Below are 22,507 nucleotides of genomic sequence, written 5' to 3' on the forward strand. Positions count from 1 at the left end.
TTAATTTCATTTAATGTGAGAAAATGAATGAATTTAAAATTTATCTGTGAGTTTGCTTGTTAAAATTAAATAAATTGGTTGATTAATTCAGCTGCTGGTATTTTTTAAACAGTGAATGTACTATAGATGGCAATAGTTTATTTTTCGATGATTATGATTATGATCTAAAGCGAATGATGTTGGATGTCGATTATCGGACGAGTCGTTTTTGCATTATTTAATTTCTTAGAGACGCTATAAAATATAAGTAAAATAAGGAGTGTGAAGTTTTTCCTGTTGTTCTAATTGATGCCTTAATTGTTCACTCAAAATGGAAGGACCTCTTAGTAAGTATGGACCAATTTTGCTTCCCCCAAGGCCCTAATTTGAATACTGCAGTTTGCAGCCTCAGTAGGCAGCGCTCAGTGCCTGTAACCTGCAGTTGCTCTTTCAATAATATTGCCCTCCTACCTGAACGCATAATTTGCACTCGCACAATCATAGTACGATATTTCATATTATAATTGTTATAAAATATTTAATTAACAACAATCTTCACAACTGTTATTGGTATCAGTTATAAGCCCAAAATCTAAATTATCTCGACTCAATTAGTTCCTATCAAGATAGTTGCATCTACATTATGTAATTTAATGAGTCTTCACCACTTCCTCAATTTTTCTTTGAAATATAGAACTTTTTAAATAGCATATTTGTTGAACCTGCAGGATATCATTCTAGCTACGTATTTATTGTGATACATTCAGTGTTTTAGTTAGTTAGTTGAAGGGAGGGGGCATGAATTGAGTAAAAAAAAAAATTATCAAAACTTTACCAATAAACTACATTTTTTAATTATTACTTCCAGTGGGGTGGCACATAACCTCCGTTCCTCCCTGGTTATGCCACTGGTGGGTTACCTGGGTCGCATCGTCATTGAATTGCGTGAAAGGGATTTCATGATGTCTTACATTCCTTAAACCTTCATACAGGTTAATTCAGAAGAGTGATAAATAAAACTTATTTTATCAATTGTTATAGTTAGTCAAATTTAAAAAAAGCTACTGAGAGTAATTTTTCTGGAGGAGGTTTGTGACCCATTAGGTGAATTTGGAGGAGGGGATTAAAATTAGATGTGTATTGATAAGAAAGGTGTTGGTATTTAAGTTTAAAATAAAAGATCATAGCACTCTGTTATAACAGAAGTTAATATATAAAATTTAAACATGTACTTTCACAAGCTCGCAGCAGTTTTTAATGTGCATGAATTTTCTTTCAAACTGCAAATTTGTATACTGCATCACAAGTCAAAATGTACGGCGTGTATTATTCAACCTAACGGTGAAAATTGTAAACATTATATTGCCTAAGGATAATTACGTATTTAGAAACCATATTTTTCATCCACAATAGTTTTAGAAAATCAGTATTTGATGTATTTTGCCCCATGCCATTTTTCTTTAAAAAACCAGCTGTAACCTGCGAAGGTATAGGTTTAAAATGAATATCATTAGCAGTATAGTGAGATGGATACTTCTCTCATAAGAGAGATATTATACACTCCTAGTCACATATATTTCTTATGAATAATTAGAATCAAGGATACATACAGTATTCTATTATTCAATTAAATTTTTATTTGCACCCTACTTGCTTTTTTAAAGCTTTTTATGACAATCCTATTCTCAACTGTCACTTTTTCACTTATGATAGCACTTATGAATTTTTTAACACAATTTTTTTTAAATGAGATTTTTGTTTTTGTATATATCACTTAGCTTTTTGCTTTGTTTTATTAGGCAAATGGACGAATGTTATGAAAGGCTGGCAATTTAGATGGTTTGTTCTTGATGACAATGCTGGGCTTTTGTCATATTATACCGTGTGTACTTTTTATTACACAATTATCATTATTTACACCTTTTTATTTTACCCTGATGATTTTTAACCAATAAAATATGTTTGTTTCTATTTTAGTCAAAAGACAAAATGGTTAGGGGAGCTCGTAGGGGCTGCGTTCGTTTAAAAGTGAGTCAAACTTAAACATTTTGTTTTTTGTTGCAAAATAAAATTTCAACCATCCCAATTTAATATTAGGGAGCTGTGGTTGGTATTGACGATGAAGATGATAGCACTTTTACGATTACAGTGGATGGGAAACAGTTTCACTTTCAAGGTGAATACAGAGTATAAAATTAGTGGATCTTATGAAATAGAGAATATTGATTTTATTCACCAAATATATATGAATTATATAGCTCGAGATACTGATGAAAGGGAACGTTGGCTAAGGGCTCTTGAAGACACAATTTTAAGGCACACTAATAGCAATTTATATGGTTATGTCAGTATTTCTACTTCTCTACAACCCTATAATAATTTAACACAAATAATATATCAATTTAGAAATGGGCGCACGCTAAACACCCTCCTAGTGTGCAAGATTTTGACAAAAAACTTACCGAAGCTGATGCTTATTTGCAAATACTTATAGAAAAAGTTAAGGTAATAATCGCAAAATTGAAATCCACACTTAGTTTGATTTTCTTTAGTCTAACTGAATTTTACTGCAGGATCTGGAAACTAAATTAGAATCCATTACGGATGAAAAAGAAAAAAGTCAAATGGTGCTAGTCTTGGAACGTGCCAATGTAAGTTACTTGTTAAATATTCTACGTGACTGTTTGACTGACATTTTCACTAATAATATTTATTAATACTCATAAAGACACTACTAGAAGCTATCAAGCATTCGATTGTACTTTTACAAATTGCTAAAGTAAAAAAAATCACTATCATTTCCTTGCAACCTGTTTTATAGATAAGATAATTTTATTCCGGGCATTGTGCTTTTCTTTTTTTGTTTGTTTTAGAATACTACCCATCACACTGATAGTATCCTGAAACCTCAAATAACATTGCAAGAAAATAATGTGAACTTAAATCTTTCCTCGACTAATATTCCCGTTAATGAAGATAACTCAGGTGACTTTTAAAAAAAATCCACACACAATTTACGGATCAATAATTGAATTTTTATCTCTTGTTCAGACGAACATTCTCAACACTTGACTGAAACCAAAATTCAAAACCAAGATTTAAGTTTGGAAAATAAAGCTATGGAAGAGAAGAAGGGCTTTACTTCTGCTACCCAGGAAGAGTCAGAAACCTCAAAGCCGGGAGACGTCATATCCATTAATCTAAATATGGTTGATAGAACTTTAGAATCCGCTCAAGATAACTCCAATTATCATTCTAAACATCCCCGAGAACTTTGTCAGTTTCAAAATTTGTTATACTATTTAAAGGAATGTATAAAAATATTGATTTTTGTGAGCAGCCTTGTCAAGCAGCATGGGACATCTCATATCCAGTTCCTCCGCACCTTTGAATTTAATAGTTCCTGAAACCTCTTATTCGAGTAGCGACGATGAAGATTTCTACGATGCTACAGAAGAAGTGATGGCTAGTGCGGCCCAAAGTCCAAGGTTTTACACTATCCCAGTGGCAGCGGAACCAGGGTACTTGGTCCGCTCCCAAAAAAATTGGGTGGGGACCAGGTATATGTTGCCCCCCCCCCCCCCCCCAAAAAGGCTTTTTTATTCATAAGTAATAGGTTTTACAAATCACTAAATGATTTATGCGTTGGAAATACTCTTGAACTTTAGCCTATTGGATTATTATTAGATTAAATTCATATCACGCTTAAAAGTTTTATTAGACAATCCTCAACAAGTATTTAACCAGCTTTCATCCATTTGGAAATATATATATCACGGGTTTGTACCCCCCCCCCCCCAAAATATGAACCTTCCACCGCCACTGCACTATCCCTTTCTAGCTGTTGTTCTAGTTTGAAGTTAATACGACTTAATTTTTTTATAGTAACCCAAGGTTATTCGAAGGTGCCGTGGAACAGTTAGAAACTGAATTGATTCAAAGGATTAATCCCTATTCGACTGATCATTCACACGCTGTGTTTATTAATGAAGACAGTACTATCAATTTTGATGGTTTGTCTTGTACAGTTTTAATTTTGTTGTTTTATCAATATATTTATTTCCATTAATTTTGTACATTAACAGCAATTTATGAAGATGAGGAGGAAGAATGTAATGCTTCGCTTACTTTGATATTTTGTTTCTTAAAGTTTTTTTTTAAGATATTTTTGTTTAATTTGTAGTGGGATCCTTGGAGGGCCAAGGAAGCGTTATTTCTCATTTATTATCTCAAGTTAAAATTGGGATGGACCTAACCAAAGTGGTCCTTCCAACATTCATATTAGAAAAGAGATCACTGTTAGAAATGTACGCTGACTTTTTCGCCCATCCTGACATATTTGTTAGGTAAGCGTAGTTAGTTTTGAATAAATTTTTAAAAAATTTGTATTTTTTATATTAAAACTATTTTTTGTAGTATTCCTGATTTTGAAAGTCCTCGAGATCGAATGATTCAAGTAGTTAAATGGTACTTATCAGCTTTTCACGCTGGAAGAAAGAGTTCAGTAGCCAAGAAACCTTTTAATCCCATTCTGGGAGAGATCTTTCGTTGCCATTGGGATGTCGAAGGCAAGGAACCAGTCAATGAGAGAGTAGATGAAGGTCCAATCCCCTGGTGCGATAGAAATCAATTGGCTTTTATAGCGGAACAAGTTTCGCATCATCCTCCAAGTATGATAAAATTAATCTCTCTTCTTATAAGAAATTTTGTTATTTAACATATCTTGTATTCTCTTGTAGTATCTGCCTTTTATGCTGAGCATTTTGAACAAGGAATTTCCCTATGTGCACATATATGGACCAAATCAAAGTTCCTTGGGCTCTCAATTGGCGTCCACAATATTGGTCAAGGATGTGTTTCTGTCTTAAAGTATGACGAAGAATATATTATCACATTCCCTAATGGTTATGGAAGGTAAAGTAATGTAATTTCATAAACTTAGTTAGGGTTTATTTGTGATATTTAATTTTTTTAGATCTATTTTGACTGTACCCTGGATAGAATTGGGAGGTGAAGTTAACATTACGTGTTCTAAAAGTGGTTACTCTGCCAATATTGAATTTCAAACTAAGGTTTGTTAGTTTATTTATTTTACACCCTTCTGGTAGCAGTTTTGAACATTGATGAGAAGTTTATGACCTAATTTTGTTAAGTTATAAGACTTCAGTGGTAATTTACTTAAATTTGGGCTTTGAGAATAAAGTTCAAAGTTTATAATATACAATGAGGCCACGAACTATGTTTGTGTAACCTCAGGTGGATTCTCCCATTCTAGTCTTTAAATTATGTTGACTTGGCAGAAGGCTGACCTGAGCAAGACAAACTCCATTGTAAATGTATTCTGAATACAAATGTTATGAGGTGACAGCCAGGCATCCGATATAAGGGTGGTTTTTTAGACCTATTTCAGAATTGGAAATTTCAGGGGTTACTGGACCCAAGTTAAGGAAAATTAATGTTTTGAGCCTAATTCTCGGAAAATGGTTCAGGGTAAAAGTATTCTGATGTAAAGATGCTTACACCAACTGATCCAATAGACAAACATTCGCAATTCCATAGTAATATAAGGAGTCTTTGATACAACATATCTTACCCTGTTACTCTCAGCGTCAATCTGGGTTTATAGTGATTTATTTTTCAGCCTTTTTACGGTGGAAAAAAGCATAGGGTGTCTGCTGATGTATTTCAACCAGGAGAAAAGAAAGCATTTGTTAATATCACCGGAGAATGGAATGGCACTATGAATGCCAAATGGGCCAATGGGGTAAATACAATTTTTTTATTATAATTGTCTCATTCTGAACCTTTTTGTTTCAAATAGAAAACTGAATTATTTGTTGACACCCAAAGCATTCCAATTTATAAGAAAAAAGTTCGTCCAATAGCTGAACAAGAATTGTTCGAATCTAGAAAGTAAATTATACATAATTTTGGTTTAGTTAGTTATTTATTTATTCTAATAAAATACTTTGTATAGTTTATGGAAAGAAGTATCAGCTGCCTTGAAATTTCGAAATGTGCAAATGGCTACTGATGCCAAATATGTTTTGGAACAGAAACAAAGAGAAGAAGCTAGAGTTCGTAAAGAAAAAAATGGAAAATGGGAGACAAGAGTGAGTTTACTTTTTTTTAGTTTGGTATTTCAATGATTTTGAGCGTTTAAAATGCGGAAATGTCCAATACATATAACCATAAGTAACAAAATAAACACAAGTATGACACAAAACGATTGAATTAATGACCACTTGTAACAAGGTTTTCGTTTAATAAGAAGTGTTTTCTCTCCTTCTGATTAGCAAGACTTATATTAATTTTTTGGCAGAATTATAACAATTTCTTTTGATGGCGATAATTAGGATAACAATTAAAACAACCATTGTTTAATGGTAAATTTTATGTTATGATTCAATAATTCAAATTATTTTACCAAAGTTAGAATTTTTTTGTTTTGAAAGCATTTCAAAGATTAACATACAGAGTTACGTTGAATTTATTTGCCTATCCGAGCTTTCCACAAGCCCCTACACAGCACCATTTTAATTTCTGTCACGTGACATTGAAGCAAAGCTGTTAATTTTGTCATTGGTAAAACAGATTATTAATAGAAAAATTATAATCAGAAGAACAGGATGTGTCATACTAAATGCTGTTATGTTACATATGCTAAAATGTAACCATAAGTTTGCTACAAAAAATTTTGGTACCCTAAATTTGGTCTATCTGAATAGGTTTTTCACGAAATTGGAGAGCATTGGGTTTACGACAAACCACTGCAAAAAAGGATGAAAAAAAGTGATTCTTCAGAATCATCTTTTCCGCCTTCTCCCTCCTCCTCTACTCATTAACACTTTCCAAATATATTTCCATATTATTCCAGTCAATCCTTCTTAAAAAAATATTGACAATTATATAATTATATGATACCTTAGGCAAATGTTTGAAACATCGAAACAATTTCCTTTTATTTTATGTTTGCCCGCTATGTATTTCATTTTAAGGCTACCATTTTACAAAGTTGTTGATAAAAATATCTTTCTAAATTTAAATTTTATCCTTCAACAATTCCATTTTCAAAAATCATATTGAAGTTAATATCTTCGAAATAGCGTTAAGTGCTTAAATTCTTATTTAAAAACATTTTTTTTGTTTGTTTCTTAAATGTGAAGAATTAGGGCTATATAAGAAATTTATCATGGTGTGTTGAAGTTGGATGTCTTGGGAAAATTTCTAATTTTTTATTTACATTATAATTTTTTCCCTGGAGTATTCCATCTTGCATGATTTGATGATTTCAGTTGTACATTATTTTAAAAAGGGGTTGTTTTACCTCAAATCTCAAGTAGATATAAACGCGTTTTGTTGTAAATTAAACTAGAAAAGGATTTAGGCCTATATGTATATTATATAAATAGTACAAATTATATTTTTGATTTCTCGAGAAGAATTTATGCAATAATATATGATGGTTCTTGAAAAGAGTCTAAGTCAATCATGTTTTTTTGTTCATCTAATATTTTTTCCGCCTTTTTTAAATATAATATGCAATTATACACAGTTCTAAATAATGATATCTTCCCCCTTTTTAATTACATCATATTTCTTTTAACTTAAAATTCCAATTCACTTTGATTGTTGCCAATGTTTGGCTTGAAAGAGTAACCGAACTAGTCGGTTTAAGTTTCTTTGATAAGATAAGGTTGCACCATTAGAATTTAAAGAAAAAAAATGTTACGCAAAATTTGCTTTTGTGTTGAATAAATCTTTGGTGCTAGAAACTAGCTCCTTTGCAGTGTAATTTTGTTTTAAATCAAAACATTTTTATATTTGAACAAAAAAAGGCTAGTCAGTATTAGGCTTATTAAAATAGTTGCCATAAAAACTACCCACTGCCAGTAGTTTGTGGAAAAATCCTTAAATTTTATGTAATAACATTGCAAAGCCATTCTGTGATGTTAATTACTAAATCAGATAATAAAAACCAAGTCTCTTTTGCTTTTTACAACATTTGCCTAGTGCCTGATTTATAATCTAACAAGCTAGCTTCTTTACTCTAAAATATTAAAGCAAAAAAACTTTTATTCTTATATAAGAGGTATTAATTTAAGAAATACTTAAAAAAAAAGTTTATTTAACAATATCAACAAATATTATTTTCCATTTTATTTAGTGATGACCAACAGGGTGGTCAGCATACCATCCAAATGCTCCGCCTTTACCTGAAATTAAATATATAAATGACCAAATTGACAAAAAATACTTTTAACAATCCTTTTTTAGTAATTTGTTTAATTATCTATCAAACAATACCTACTGTGGGGACTATTTACTCTATCAATGGTACTACAAAATAATTGATGAGATATTCCAAAAAAGAAACACTCGTTTTATTCATCTCTATGAGATCGAATAAACAAAACCCAAGTTTGGGGTCCTTTTGTGCGCTTGTTTTTATGATTTTCAATGTTGGCTCTTTTTTACTTTGTCAGGGATTGAGGATATTTATAGAATTAGAAACATGCAAGTAGCCAATTTTTTTCCCGTCTGGGTGAACTGGGGAGGGGTTTTGGTGATTTTACCATATCTATGAAAAAAAACAAATGTTTACCAGAGTATGCACCCATGTCAAGGTAACCACTGGAATCGTGACCATGATGGTGTTCGTGATGACCATGGTGATGTCCACTCTCTGATGACTTTAAATCTTGGTTCTCTGATGCTGAAGCTTCTAAATCTTGAGCTTGTCTGAGATAACTAGCGGGAATGATTATGACTGGTTGTCTTGTATTTTCTGCCAAAAGTTCATCAAGTGGAGAAGAATAGCTCAAATGAGCCATTGTAAAGACAAAGAAGGCAATGCACTAAAATTGAAGGAAATAAATTACTGGAAAGATTAAGCTATGGTAAGATTCTTTATACTTACATAAAATTTCATCATTGCTTTTACTTTCATTAGATTTTAACCTTTCTGCGTACGTTTCAAGTTACAATAACCATAGATCTTCCTCAGTGCTCATCTTTTATAGTTTATGGGAAGCGTCAATTCATTCTAATTAATTCCAGTTGACTACCCAAGCAAGTGCATCATTTTCCCATTTAGAGCATCGTTCCTTCCTCCACAAGCCACAGCAACGCATCTTCATTTGAATTGACCCACTTATGGACAAAAACAACTTTTTCTTTCACTTTTATCCTCAATGAAGCGTTAAGTTTTCACCAAGCAGACCCATTCTTAACAGGGCAGCAGAAAAGTGTGTGAAGTAAAAAGAAAGCTTACAGGTATAAAACACTAAAATATCAAATTTTATTCATCTATCACAGACATTAAAAAATGTGTATCATTCTTAATTTACAGAAAGGCGCTTTTTTTGTGCGCAGTAAAAAAGTCTCAAAGTACAATTGGAAATATTAAAAAAAAAAGAGAAAAAGCCTTAATTACAACTTATTTCTGTCCAGTTGCCGCTCTCCATAATGACGAAATCAGTCCACCACCAAGCGTACTGGTTGTTTGAGGACTTGGTGTAGGTCTTGCCTGAAAGCCATAAAAAATGCTTAATTTGAAATGAAAGAGAATCAGTTTACATTTTTAAAATTACCAAGGACTGGCCAGCTTGCGAATTTACAATGGTAGTAACGCTAGTACTACCATTTGTTGGAACTATAAATGGCTCGAAGGATGGGTCATTGCTGACTGTTTCCCATTCTTCAATATCTAAGTTTACGTCTTCTTCCTTTTCGGTGATAGAAAAATTAAGATCTCTGAAAGACTGCGTCATGGCTTCAGCCAAGTCTGGGCTTATTTCTATCGGCCCAATCCTAGAAAAGTTACCTCAAAATTTAAAAAAAAAAACAGTTTGGGCATATTTAAGAAAAGAAGAATGACTATACCTTCCTAAGTCACTTGTATCAGGATTGAAAATATACATCAGGTTTTGAAGAGTGCTTGAAGGATTCAAGAGAGAAGAATCCACTTTTTGACTGGAGCAAAGATGAATAATATTTATGTTAAGTTTGGCAACTTTAACTAAAAACTGCTCTTCTGTCTCAGCTCCAGCAGCTCCACAAAACTCGCTTTAAAAGAGGTGAATAAAAACTTGGGTTATCTTGCGGCTCAACACTTAAGTTGAGACTATTTTATTTTATTAATGTGATGCGACCACTGATAAAAGTGAAGTACATCATGGGAAATTTGTATATATTAGACCCCATGATAAAGATACTTCATTTTTTTCATAGAGTCAAAGCTTCCCGTTGAAAATTGGGTTCCATTAAATTTAGTTAACTTTTACTGCGGGTATGAGAATGACAAACATATCACCATTTAAGTCGGTGATAAGGATGCTTGACTTCAACGAATATTCAAGAATGATGATAATTGATACGTCAATGATTAATGCATACCTATAACACACATTTTTAGGTAGCTTAACGTCTAAGAAATAAGCCAAAACTGCTACTAGCTGAGCTGTGTACGTTAAAGCCGCAATAATGCGATTGGCAGGATTATTGAAAATGCTTTCTGATGAAGGAGAATCATGGCTCCTCATACCTAGTAAAAAACCATTATTACAAAAATAGCCAAAAGATGTAAATGCAATTTGACTAATTACTAGAGCTATAAGAAGAGTAATCGGAATAATTCCAATTTGCAGGTAGAATTGCATCCAGGATTTTGTACTCTGTTTCTTGGCAATCAGGAACCACCCAGTGTTTCTTAAGGAATGTAAGTTGCTGGGCTTCGGAAACATCAGAGGAATTTTGGGGTTCTTCTTCTTCCAAATCACTAAAGGCAGTCATTACGAAATTAGTCATCCTTGAAACCCAAAAATTTGTTAAGATTTTCATCTAACCTTTTGATTTTTGAAACTTTATTTACAGGAAAAATGTAGTTTAGTAAAAAAATCACATAATTGCGCTTTACTTCTTTCAATGAAACTAAATTCTCTTGCAACGAAATATTCTTCATTTTAATCCTATCTTCTATATGTCCTTTATACCTAAGCATTTTCTGAATCCTTTCAGTGGTTTTCAATTTCCTCAATTTTAAATCATTGAGATCTTCATTAAATTTCTTTACAGATTCTTCTCCTAAAGTTATATCAGTTAATAATAAATATGATTGAATAAAACTAAAATTTATTACGAACTTTGGCTAATGTTCAGTTTCTTATCTTCTATGGCTAACGTTAACAGCTTAACTTTCTCTGCATGCAAATTTATTGAATTTTTCTACAATTGCGCAGATAATAGCATTAGTATACAAATAAAGGATAAATATTACAATAAGCATATACCATTTCCTTGGCAAAGGTCTTCCTTTTATGGGTGTTTTCAATTCTGCAATGTAAAAACTTTAATATTTTTAACATTTAGTTTGATGTTTCCTTTTCCCTAACTATTTGCATGAACCGCACCTTCTAGCACAATCTTCAAGTTCTTCACTTAGATGGTAAAACCTTAATTTCTTATCAGCGAACCTTTGGATGTAAAATAACATTGGTATTCAAGAAAGAACCAAACGTAAACAAAATATAAATTGAATTGATACCTTTCAGGATAATGTTTGGCTGTTGAATGGGTAAAATTTCCCTTCTCAACGCAATCCCTGCAGAAAAACGTATGACGTCTCCGCAAACAAAGGTGACATTTTTTCTTCACTCCGTTACCATTGGCGCTTTTCATGGAAGGTGATGGGCTTTCAAATCCCAAGCCAAGATCCATATCATTCCCACGTACACATTCTGTTATGTCTCCTAACTTTAGCTCAAGATCTATTCCTGGTGGCATATTATGGGACCTTTTGATTCTAGGACTTAAATTAGGTGGTGCATCATTGTCAAAGCCTGCCATTACTTAATGTGACAGGGTTCGATGTAGCTAAACTAGTCCTAAATCGCAATACAGTATAAAACTGAGAAGTTTTTCTACTAGAAACCATCGAGAATCATTCACACTTATTCAGTAATTTATAGAAGAAAAGAAATTACGTATACGAAAAAGGAATCCAACATTTTCTTTGTTATGAGTTTGTATCGGAGTACACAAAGTGCAAAGCACTGCGCCAGTCCAACACGAACCATAATATTGCATAATCAAAACAATCCCTCCCAGAAACCAGAAAACTATACTAAAGGAGGCTTAGCAATTCTATTTACGTGAACGTGTACGTGTATTTTCTTTATTTACATTTAAACTTACGCTTCATAGAATTTATTTTTAAACTAGCTTTTAATATAGCAGTCCGAGATTAACGTTCAATAAAATGCATTTAAAATACATTTTGTCTGTTAAGGTAATTAAATAATTGATAAATGGTTTTTCACGTACGCGTTTATTGAGCGCGAAGGCAGCGTGGCTCCAAGGAGGATCCTCCTTGGTGGATCCTTTAAACTCGCAAACCACGCCTTTTGAAGTACAACACAGTCATATTTTTTTAAATATGTTTGAAGTTTCTTTTGACTATAAGGTAAATTGAACTTTTAGGAAACTGTATTGACCCATATAATAATTCAGATTATTATTAAAACCTATATATTAATTATTTGACAGTAAAAGCTATAAAACAATTGGGTTAACGATTAAAAATCATCCGCATTTATACGGATCTATTTCTCTTGTCTTGACCAATGGCAAAATTCTGAAATCTATCCCTGATTGGATGGCTAGAATCTGAAAACTGATTTTACAGAGATTCTACGAGTCACTAAAATTTCTAAACAGTAACTTTCGTTTAAACCTTTGTTCAGCTATATTGTAAAATAGATTTAAATGATTTTAAATGTAGGAAAGTATAATTATTTTCAATAATATTTCTTTTCTTTTTATATTTTTGACGTTTCAAGGCTTTTTGTTGATTAATTATATTTGGCACTTTTTGTACACTCGTAGGCTGATTAAATTTGAAATTTATTGTTAGTTTCGTAAAATATTTAGTTTGAAATTATAAGAGATAATTTATGAAGTGTAAAATTAATTATGGTAATTTGCAAAAATTATGAATTCTCAGGAAATTTCCACTTTGACGAAAGAACTATTTAAGCGAGCGCCAGGTGACGAGGTAAATTTCCTACAAATAAGCGGCAAGTTTAGCTATCGGCTTTTTCGTTCGAGAAGAACGCGTCGGGAACTTGTACTTTTAAAAGTATAGTGTTTTTGTATGATAATATTGCAAAAAATCTTTAAAAACTTTTTATAATTGAATAAGCGTGTTTTTCACTTAGTTTTAGTTCCTTTGCCTTATTATTATTTCTTAAAACTATAAGTAAATGATACCGTTAGTGGTTAAGCCTTGGCAAGAATTATATTTTTGCCAAAAGCAAAATTTTTACAATCGCGCCCTAGCGGATCGACGGTAAAAGTGCGCCCTCCTTTGACTTTTCGTGAATTTCTCAGTTTGTGCCTTGATAATTTTAATTTCTGTACTGAAAGTACTAGCCTATAGCGGCAAATTATTTATTTATTTTTATCGGCTTGGTTGTAAAGTTAAATTGGCAAAAATCCAATGGTTTTAGCAGAAAAAGGAGGCGATGACAATTGTATTAAACTTAGAGCCGGCGCAAGTGGGCGCCGTTCGCGTGCTGCAAGTCCAAACGGAGTTCATTTAATATCGGAAGATAGCAATGTTTCAGACGATTCCCAGCATGGTAATTGTCTTTATTTTTCTTTTTCGAAAAGCATGTTTTTTTATTTTGTTAATTGGCATGTGTACGAAAACAATGGCAGCTTTAATACGCTATAGGAAATCGTGCGCAAGGAAAACTGTACTGAACTAGACTAGACTAAGCTGAACTGAACTTCAGAAACACATAATTTTATTGGTTTTGATAGATGGCGTTATTTTCTCCATTCGCAATTGTGCCTTTCGATGTTTCGCTCGAAATTTAAAAAAAAAAATAAGCATGACTTTTTTTAAGTTTCTTTTGTTAACAGTATTTGGTTTTTATTTAAAAGTATTCCGTTCTATTAAGATTCAATATTAAATAAGCGCCTGAACAAATCAGAACATTGTGTTTGAAAACTGTTATCGAAAAGTAACGTTACCCCAATTCCCAATAGCTCTACGAAGAAAAATTATTGGAGGTTTAAGTTAAGCTAATTTTTATGCTCTCCTATATTAGCTTTATATTTTTGGATGTGGGGCTATCCTCTACACTTCTGTTATTAGACTAGTACCCTGTTAAAGTGGACCATTGATATTAGCATCAGTTTTTATTAATGAGAATCTTTAAGCTTAATTCATTATTAGGCTATGACATGATGATGTAGTCCTCCTAAAGGATAGGATGAAGATTTAAGATTGACCAGTCAAAGGATAACTCGTTATAATAATATTAGTAAAACAGTTAAGCCTTTCCCGTGTTTACTGATCTCTAAACTTTGTTAAGGTCTTTCATTATATCAAAAGTAAATATTGAGATTTACTTTTGATTATATTAGTTATATAGACCACCATGTTTTCCTCTCTTTTTGTACATAGATGACTCTTAGCTAGTGCAGAACTGTATTGGCTAATTAGAGTTTATTTAGCTGTAATTAATTTAATCTATGTTAGAATTTGCTTCAATGTTGTGTAGTACATTTAGTTAATTTGCCAGGCAGACTGAAAAATGTTACCCAATATTGCAACAAATGATAATGCAGAAGCAACCAAACAAAGTAATAGTCGCTTGTAGTATTTGAGTGTTGGCCGTGTCTTATTGCGCAAATATTTAAGCTAAAAACAATTTTTTTTTTAAATCACAGATTCTGGTATGAGAGTTGGTGAAGATTACCAAGCGGTTGTCCCAGAAATGGTATCTTCCACAGAACCATGCCCTGAATTTATGCCTGAAAGGGCTTTGCTAGTATGGTCTCCATGTTCAGAAATTCCAGATTCAAAATGTAAACAAATGTAGATGATTAAATTAGTATCATCTTTTTAAAAATAAATTCCATTTTCAGTGGAGGAATATATAACTGTTTCAAAAGAAAAGTTTGGTTATAATGCTGAACAGGCCTTGGGAATGTTATTTTGGCATAAATACGATGTGGACCGGGCTTTATCCGATCTTCCAAATTTCACTCCATTTCCTGATGAATGGTCTGTGGAAGACAAAGTTCTCTTTGAACAAGCTTTTCAATTTCATGGGAAAAGTTTTCACAGAATTAGGCAGATGGTAATGGGACTGATGGCTACCTTTAATTGATTTAAACTTAACTAGTTTTCTTTCTCATAGTTACCTGATAAATCAATTGCAAGCTTAGTTAAATATTATTATTCTTGGAAGAAGACAAGATGCAGGACAAGTTTGATGGACCGCCAAGCTCGTAAACTAGCCAACAGTAGAGAAGAAGGAAGGTAAGTTATTAAATAAACTTTTTCCAAAATTTGAATAAATTTTAAATATTTTGACTTAACACCAGTGATGCTGGCTCGGAGGTTCCCTCAGAAAACGAAAGCGATTTGGAAAATGAAACCAAAGAATTGAAAGAAGATGGAAATTCAAAAAATCCTTGCTCAAATTGCAACACTGTTGCTACTCTCTATACCTCACCAAAAGGCAGTCTATGCCACACTTGCATTAATTGTTTTAGGTATACCAAATTTGTGGTTTTCACGAAAAAATTCAAATTAATGAATATGATTTTTCAGGAGAACTGGAATGCTGAGAAGCCCTGGTGGCCCAATTAGAAAGCACGAATCAACCTCCACACGACACAATCCTGTGAGAAGTAAAAGAAAACCTCCTCGGGGGATGCATTTGAGTTACGATGACTTGGTGGCCATCGCTACTGGTCCTTCCAAACAAGGGGATGCCATTTTGAGAGCAATGGATTCTGAAGTTGTGTCCCTAAAGCGACAGGTAAACTTTTAGTTTTGGTAGGAAAAAAATAAAAACGTTTTCTTAAATGTTTTTATTTCAGGTACAAAATAATAAGCAAATCATTAGTCAATTAAAGCATAAAACATCAGCTGGTATTGATGAATTTAAGTTATCCGAGGTAAATATTGCATTTTAATATTCCTTCATTGATGTAACAAAGTAGTTATTCGAAATACATAATATTTTTTCAGGCTAACTCTCGTATAAATGCAAGATGGACCAATGATGAGCTCTTATTAGCAGTTCAAGGTTGGTCGCTTTTAAATTTTCCATTTCTTCTTACCTCTAATCATCATCTATTGTAAATAGGTGTGAGAAAGTACGGACGTGACTTCAAAGCCATAGCGGAAGTTATTGGAAACAAAACGGAAGTCCATGTGCGCAGCTTCTTCGTTAACTATCGTCGACGCTATAATTTGGATGGTGTTTTGCAAGAATATGAAGCTGAATATGGTGTTATACTGGATGATAAATCTGATGACAAATTGGTATAAAAACCCCGTTTTTATTGTCTCATTAGAAATGTAATTGACATCTTGTAATTTAGATGGATTGGGATCCCAGTAGTGTGGCAACGTGTGCTAGCAATTCAGCGAGCCATCCTTCTTCTCCTGTTTCAGCTACTCAGCCACCAGCCCCAGTTTCAAAATCATCTCCATCTTCGCCTATTAGTAAAACAGGACCTTCTCCGTCAATTCATTCAACAAATAATAGGTTATTGTTGTTTCTACTAAATATCGAAACAATTTTAAAAGTGGCGTGTAGTCTAAACGTAGCAGTATGCAATTTTTCAGGTCTGCTCAATCACGAACTTTGCTTCAACATCCATCTCCTTTAGTTCGTCCAACACCAGTTCAACCAACTCCAACTAATTAATACATAAGTCATTTCTAATTTAAATAATTATTGATTACAATGAAATCAATTATATAGTTTGGTTCATGTTTTTATAGAACCGCTTTGCTGAATTTGTTTGTCCCACCCTTTAACAGACATTTAGGTATTTGAAATTAATCCATTGCCTTTCAAGGCCATTAGCAAATAATACTTGAAAATTATGAAGTATATTGTTTGGCTACAATTAGCTAGTGAATCATTTAGAAGAAAAAAATTTTTCACCAAAGTTAAATTTAAGGAAGAAATGGTAAAGCGTCTTTTTGACCATGTTTGAATGAATAAAAATTATTCGCCACAAGAGATAAGTATTTGTTAATTTACTTATGCAATAATTACTCTTTTTAAATAATCTTATGATATTACTACATTTTCATCTCTTTACCCTCAATTTTTATTTTTAAATTGAATTTTATTTAATGAAAAACAAGGGGAAAAGTTACAGATGTGTCACAAATTTTAAGCTTCGTTTGGAACGATTAAGGTAAAAATGTGGTATTCATTTTCCGGGAAACATTTTTTGAATCGGAGGGATTGATGGGTAATCCGCCTACGTCATTTTACGTCTTTTACCATTTTTGGAAAGCGACGAATATCGTGAACTCTCGTTGGTTGCGTAACTAAGATCACGCCCCCTTATTTTTTGTAGTGTTGTAAGAAGCGAACCCTTTGTATCTTTCCCGGAAGCGCGATGAATAATGTAGAATTATTTAAATAGTTTTCAAGGAATACAATCGAAATTTTATTGTAAAATGAACTTTTCAACTGCTGGAGAGTTACTATAATAGTTTCTTTTCATTAATAAATCGAGTTCGCGTGGTTAAATTCGAGATACATTTCAGACATCATCTAAGCCTAAATTCAAGAATCTTTGAAAGTTAGGACAGAAGGTGTGGCGCTTGTTTGATATTCGTCCTACTTGAAAAGTATCGTATTAATTTTGTAGGGGTTTTTATTTTATTGGGAAGTGTTGGTTCTTGGGCTATTAGATAATACTATTTTCATTATTATTTATTTATTGGAAAGTAAGTAGATGTACGTACCTGTTTACAGCACTTAAATGATGAAACTTTTATAACTCCTATTTTAAGATGGAAATACAGACGTTTCTATTATTGTCAATGTCACCAAAATCTGTCTCTTAATAGTTTATCTTTAACAGTTACATGATTAAATATAATTACTACTAGATTATCTTTTATCTCTTTCAATGGACTATTTTCCCTATCAACACCCCTTAGCATTTGTCTGTTTTATTATGTCAGATAATTGGTCACGAATCCCAACTAGAATGGATAATTATCTTTATTAATTATTTCACTAGGAAAGGAGAAATTGTTAGTTCTTTATTCATTTGGCTAAGCGTAGTACTTGTAGCTGTTTTTTTTTTTAATTATAGGAAAACTAAACCTGTACATAAAAAAACATTCCTTACTACAAATAAAAGAAAACTTTTATCTTGTACATCTTTTAATATGTACGTGTACCATTGTAAGCTTTCTTTTATCAGAGACTTAGAGGGTTCCTTTTTTGATAAAGCGCACTCACAGTAATTTTCAGTCATAGTAAGAGAAAGATACATAGACATTGAGAACTATATTTTCTTGTTCCAGAAACTCTTATTACAGTCATGATTTCTGACGGTTATTTGGTTGGGGATGGATCCTGGGAGCTACTTATTGTAGTAACTGATTTAAAAACCGAAAGGTCCCTAAGAGTTAAAGGTGACCTCCACATTGGAGGGGTTATGCTGAAACTTGTTGAAGATTTGGGTTAGTATGATTTGTTGTTTTGCACCTTTTCTTTATTTTTGAAATTAATATTATTTTTTATCTGCTTATTTATTAGATGTTGCAATTGACTGGTCAGACCACGCTTTATGGTGGCCAGAAAAGAACATCTGGTTAAATAGAACTCGATCTACATTAGATCAGTGCGGTGTACAAGCAGACGCTGTCTTGCATTTCACACCGATGCACAAAACACTCCACCTTCAGTTGCCTGATTTAAGATTTATAGATGTGAAGGCTGATTTCTCAGTTAAAACCTTTCACGCAGTTGTCAATCTTTGCAAAGAAATAGGTAAGCGTCTTTAGTGTGTAGTTTCATTTCAATATGTAAATTACCGAATAGACGAAATTTGCAAATAATAGGTATAAAACACCCGGAAGAATTATCCTTGTGTCGGCCACTTTCCCAAGATCATTTGAAACGCAATTTTAGGGGTGTAGGCTGCAGCCCCCGACAAAGACCCAAAGACAGCACAGGCCAACATGGTACCTTAACAATAAACCCCGTCGGAACTCCTGAAAAGACAGTTGTTGATGGCACAAACAATACCACACCACTTAGCAGCGTATGATTGAGTTTAATTGAAAATTTTATCCAATTATGAATAAGGAATTTGGTTTCTTATAGCCTTGGAATTCAAATCAAAGCTACAATTCCACTTCCAACTCTAGTTTCAACGGCTCTCCGTTTCACAGTTTCACTCTTGACAACAGCTTCAATTCTCAAGAAGCCCCACCTTTGGCAATGAGTCCAAAAACTCCTTCTGAAGAATCTCGTCAAACTCTCTTACGACCCAAAACACTCATCGAAAGAGCTAGACTTAATAGCGGGTACAAAATAGCCAACGGAATTTGTTTTCTTTGGCTTCATTCCCATAAATTGGGCTAAAGTTTTTTTTATCTCACTCTCTTTCTTTGTAGTTGGCTCGATTCTTCGTTGTCTCTAATGGAGCAGGACGTCAGGGAATTTGACACTCTTCTTATGAGATTTAAATTCTATTCATTTTATGATTTGAATCCAAAGGTATGATAGAGCTATAAGAATTTATGATCAAAGAGTTCACCTGTTTAATAACCTCTAATTCTTACTAGAGTGACGCTGTGAGAATCAATCAAATTTACGAACAGGCCAAATGGTCTTTGCTAACTGAAGAAATTGATTGTACAGAAGAAGAAATGATGCTGTTTGGTGCATTACAAGTACGATACTTGTGATTAATATTTAGTTAGTTTAAATATACAAGGTATTATTTTTTTTAATGAAGCTTCAAGTAAATCTGCAATCTGATGTGCCTCAACCAAATTATCATAATGAAGAAGACGATGATATTGAAGCTGCCTTGAATGACCTACAAGTTACATTAGAAGGTACGAGTATCAGCAATGGCGGAGGTGACATTACCAGCGTTCCTGAATTAGCTGGTTACTTACAATTCATGAAGTAAGGAAAAAATTTTAATATCTAAAAATTTAGGGCTACCAATAAAATAACTCTTCCTTTGTTCCATTTTAAAAAGGCCCAAAAAATTTACTCTAAAAGGATTTAAACGTTGCTACTTTACCTTCAAAGACACTCAACTTGCTATTTATAAGAATAAAGATAGCAGTACTGGTCAACCCACTCAAATGATCGCCCTTAAAGGCTGCGAGGTGACGCCAGATGTCAATTTGTCTCAGTCAAAATATGGAATTCGTCTAGAGGCTCCCAGTCACGATGGAATGAATGAATATTGGTTAAGATGTGATTCTGTAAGTTTTGTAGAGCTAAAAAAGTATTATTTTCCAATTTTTTACGCTTCCTATGTATTGTCAATGTAGGAAGAACAATATGCTAAGTGGATGGCAGCATGTCGTTTGGCTGCTAAAGGCAAAACTATGGCTGATAGCTCCTACGAAGCTGAAGTAAAGTCTATTTTAGACTTCTTAGCCATGCAACACCCTGCACCAGCCCCTGCTCTCAATCCTTCAAGTGTTCAAATTGCCCCGGAGGATTTTGTAGCTCCCAGATTCTTAAAGAAGATGAAATCAAATAAGGTAAATCATTTTGAAGCAAAGTTAATGATTATTTTTTATTTAAACTGGCAAACTTGTTTAATATATTTTGTTTAGATCACTCATCGCATTTTAGAAGCTCAAGCGAACGTAAAAGATCTAAACCTTATTGATGCTAAATTAAGCTATATCAAAGCGTGGCAAGCTCTTCCAGATTATGGAGTTTCGTTTTTTGTTGTAAAATTTTCTAACGGAAAAAAAGAGGTAAATGTTAAATATTGATTTTATCCTATTATCTAATAAAATGAAAAATATTTACACATGTCTTTCAGGAACTTTTGGGAGTGGCTTTCAATCGCTTAATGCGTATGGAACTAAGTACGGGTGACCACATTAAAACCTGGAGATTTAATACAATGAAGGCATGGAATATCAATTGGGAGGTGAAAGAAATGAGGGTTCAGTTCGAAGAAAATAACGAAAATGTAGCTTTTGCCGTTCTCAGCGCAGATTGCAAAATTGTTCACGAATTTATTGGTGGCTACATTTTCCTTTCCATGAGGTCTAAAGATCAAAATCAAACCTTAAATGAAGAATTGTTTCACAAATTAACTGGAGGCTGGCTTTGAGCTTTCAGTCTCGTACAAATGATTTTAACAAATTTTTTTTATTTTTCTTTTCGAGAGCTCTTGAAATCTTGATTTTATTTTACAGTTGGGCTATTTTCAAATGACAATAGGCTACTATTTAAATGATGACAGTTAAATTGTTAACCTTCAAAAAAGTAGTTCTTATAATAGGAATTTATTATCGTAAAACAACTTATTATTAATGTTGCGCTTTAATGACGGTACTAATTGCAATTAATTACGAAGAAACTTTGTTTGAGGCGAGTAAATTATAGTAAAGAAATTTAGTGTAGGCTTAATAATTTCATTATAATGGTTTGATTATTTAAGACACGTGCTGCGCACATTCACTTAGTTCAACATGATGCTAGTTTTTACCATACATAGACTTTATGTGACCATTTATCCAAAAGAATTATTGGTAAATAAGCAAAATGCTAAGATCAGCAACTAACTTATGTACAAATCTTTTAATGTATATTTTTCCCTGACCAAATGAATTAACTTGTTTTGTATTGCTAAGTATAACTGAACATTTTGAACTCAATAGCTTGAAATAAGTAGTTAAGAAGAAATTCATTCGAAACTTAGGAATAAAAAGTGAATTGGAAACAATTTAATCCATTCTATTGTATTATATTTTTACGGAAGCTGATATTAATATCGTAGGTCCTGTATGAAAGTGTTATTCTTAAAAACTTGCCAGAAATCTTAAAAGCATTGTGCCTTGATATATTTGTTAAACTACTGGTAGCCTCTAACCAAAGTAACCTCATAACATGATTTACCAAAATAGATATTTCATTGAAGAAATCATTATTATTAATGTATTAATAATGATAAAGAATTCTTTTGATTTATTTAAAGTCAGTTTAGCATTTACTTTACGTCAGTTTAGCATTTCTTTTTTTCCTGAGAATCGCGTTTAAAAGGTGGCTTGAAATTTGTGTATTTTTACAAGTGAATACTATATTACATGTAGTTGTGCCAAAAAAAAACAAGCATTTTTTTAAATGCTATTTTGCTAAAGCTTTTTGGAAGAATATTCTGTTTTTAAAAAGTTGTTGAAATTGTATAGATATAAACAGTTTCCAGATTAACCAAAAGTACGGTTGAAATAGTATTGAGGATAATTTATATTGCATTATAAATAAATGCTAGAGTTATACTTTTGGTGTACATGTAAATAACCTGGCTATCATTACTATTTTAACAATCATAGTCTAAAAAAGTACTAAATAAATCATGTTATTTTTTCTGTATTAAAAAATAAAAGCGTAATAAAATTAAATATTTATAACTAGCTTATAACCATTTCAACACTTTTCTATGCGTTTGAAGTGGGAGTCATCTGTCAAATAAC

General features: G+C 32.6%; 5 protein-coding genes across 9 annotated transcripts; 3 read left to right on the top strand and 2 right to left on the bottom strand.

Annotated features, from left to right (window-relative positions):
* The first annotated feature begins 184 nt into the window (after positions 1 to 184).
* LOC149942738 (oxysterol-binding protein-related protein 9-like) lies at positions 185 to 7,774 on the top strand. 2 transcript variants are annotated; one of them, XM_090179654.1, is made up of 21 exons: positions 185 to 326; positions 1,779 to 1,861; positions 1,957 to 2,007; positions 2,077 to 2,155; positions 2,238 to 2,323; positions 2,386 to 2,484; positions 2,553 to 2,630; positions 2,708 to 2,758; positions 2,853 to 2,964; positions 3,031 to 3,255; positions 3,320 to 3,467; positions 3,865 to 3,992; positions 4,065 to 4,091; positions 4,163 to 4,325; positions 4,396 to 4,649; positions 4,719 to 4,893; positions 4,955 to 5,051; positions 5,621 to 5,743; positions 5,801 to 5,892; positions 5,957 to 6,092; positions 6,708 to 7,774. In XM_090179654.1, exons 1-21 carry the CDS (start codon positions 311 to 313, stop codon positions 6,822 to 6,824), a joined length of 2,340 nt encoding a protein of 779 aa, XP_090035780.1. In that variant the 5' UTR covers positions 185 to 310; the 3' UTR covers positions 6,825 to 7,774. The 2 variants fall into 2 exon arrangements, with proteins under 2 accessions (XP_090035780.1, XP_090035781.1); XM_090179655.1 differs by lacking the exon at positions 2,708 to 2,758.
* A 358-nt stretch (positions 7,775 to 8,132) lies between these two features.
* LOC149942739 (uncharacterized) lies at positions 8,133 to 9,123 on the bottom strand. Of its 2 annotated transcripts, XM_090179668.1 has the most exons (3): positions 8,900 to 9,123; positions 8,585 to 8,837; positions 8,133 to 8,195 (listed from the first exon to the last, which is right to left on the bottom strand). In XM_090179668.1, exons 1-3 carry the CDS (start codon positions 8,927 to 8,929, stop codon positions 8,143 to 8,145), a joined length of 336 nt encoding a protein of 111 aa, XP_090035794.1. In that variant the 5' UTR covers positions 8,930 to 9,123; the 3' UTR covers positions 8,133 to 8,142. The 2 variants fall into 2 exon arrangements, with proteins under 2 accessions (XP_090035794.1, XP_090035793.1); XM_090179667.1 differs by lacking the exon at positions 8,133 to 8,195 and having other exon boundaries at positions 8,447 to 8,837.
* A 135-nt stretch (positions 9,124 to 9,258) lies between these two features.
* Positions 9,259 to 12,409, bottom strand: Atg14 (autophagy related protein 14). The gene is made up of 10 exons (XM_090179666.1): positions 11,525 to 12,409; positions 11,391 to 11,453; positions 11,271 to 11,313; positions 11,124 to 11,205; positions 10,827 to 11,064; positions 10,587 to 10,759; positions 10,378 to 10,525; positions 9,865 to 10,047; positions 9,573 to 9,792; positions 9,259 to 9,508 (listed from the first exon to the last, which is right to left on the bottom strand). The coding sequence occupies exons 1-10, from the start codon at positions 11,824 to 11,826 to the stop codon at positions 9,419 to 9,421; spliced, it is 1,542 nt and encodes a 513-aa protein (XP_090035792.1). The 5' UTR covers positions 11,827 to 12,409; the 3' UTR covers positions 9,259 to 9,418.
* Positions 12,410 to 13,129: 720 nt separating this feature from the next.
* LOC149942741 (REST corepressor 3-like) lies at positions 13,130 to 17,024 on the top strand. 2 transcript variants are annotated; one of them, XM_090179664.1, is made up of 11 exons: positions 13,130 to 13,619; positions 14,719 to 14,856; positions 14,917 to 15,131; positions 15,192 to 15,313; positions 15,379 to 15,549; positions 15,608 to 15,818; positions 15,880 to 15,957; positions 16,031 to 16,088; positions 16,149 to 16,327; positions 16,387 to 16,553; positions 16,634 to 17,024. In XM_090179664.1, the coding sequence occupies exons 1-11, from the start codon at positions 13,478 to 13,480 to the stop codon at positions 16,713 to 16,715; spliced, it is 1,563 nt and encodes a 520-aa protein (XP_090035790.1). In that variant the 5' UTR covers positions 13,130 to 13,477; the 3' UTR covers positions 16,716 to 17,024. The 2 variants fall into 2 exon arrangements, with proteins under 2 accessions (XP_090035790.1, XP_090035791.1); XM_090179665.1 differs by lacking the exon at positions 13,130 to 13,619 and adding an exon at positions 14,568 to 14,631.
* A 328-nt stretch (positions 17,025 to 17,352) lies between these two features.
* Positions 17,353 to 22,418, top strand: LOC149942742 (unc-112-related protein-like). Of its 2 annotated transcripts, none has more exons than XM_090179657.1 (12): positions 17,353 to 17,659; positions 18,347 to 18,505; positions 18,582 to 18,815; positions 18,887 to 19,089; positions 19,152 to 19,354; positions 19,445 to 19,547; positions 19,616 to 19,723; positions 19,789 to 19,964; positions 20,041 to 20,272; positions 20,342 to 20,557; positions 20,633 to 20,779; positions 20,848 to 22,418. In XM_090179657.1, the coding sequence occupies exons 2-12, from the start codon at positions 18,364 to 18,366 to the stop codon at positions 21,142 to 21,144; spliced, it is 2,061 nt and encodes a 686-aa protein (XP_090035783.1). In that variant the 5' UTR covers positions 17,353 to 17,659; positions 18,347 to 18,363; the 3' UTR covers positions 21,145 to 22,418. The 2 variants fall into 2 exon arrangements, with proteins under 2 accessions (XP_090035783.1, XP_090035782.1); XM_090179656.1 differs by having other exon boundaries at positions 17,354 to 17,623.
* The last annotated feature ends 89 nt before the right edge of the window (positions 22,419 to 22,507 follow it).

This window comes from Leiobunum rupestre, chromosome 6, assembly GCF_980474605.1.
Source record: "Leiobunum rupestre chromosome 6, qqLeiRupe1.1.hap1, whole genome shotgun sequence".
Lineage (NCBI taxonomy): Eukaryota > Metazoa > Arthropoda > Arachnida > Opiliones > Sclerosomatidae > Leiobunum > Leiobunum rupestre.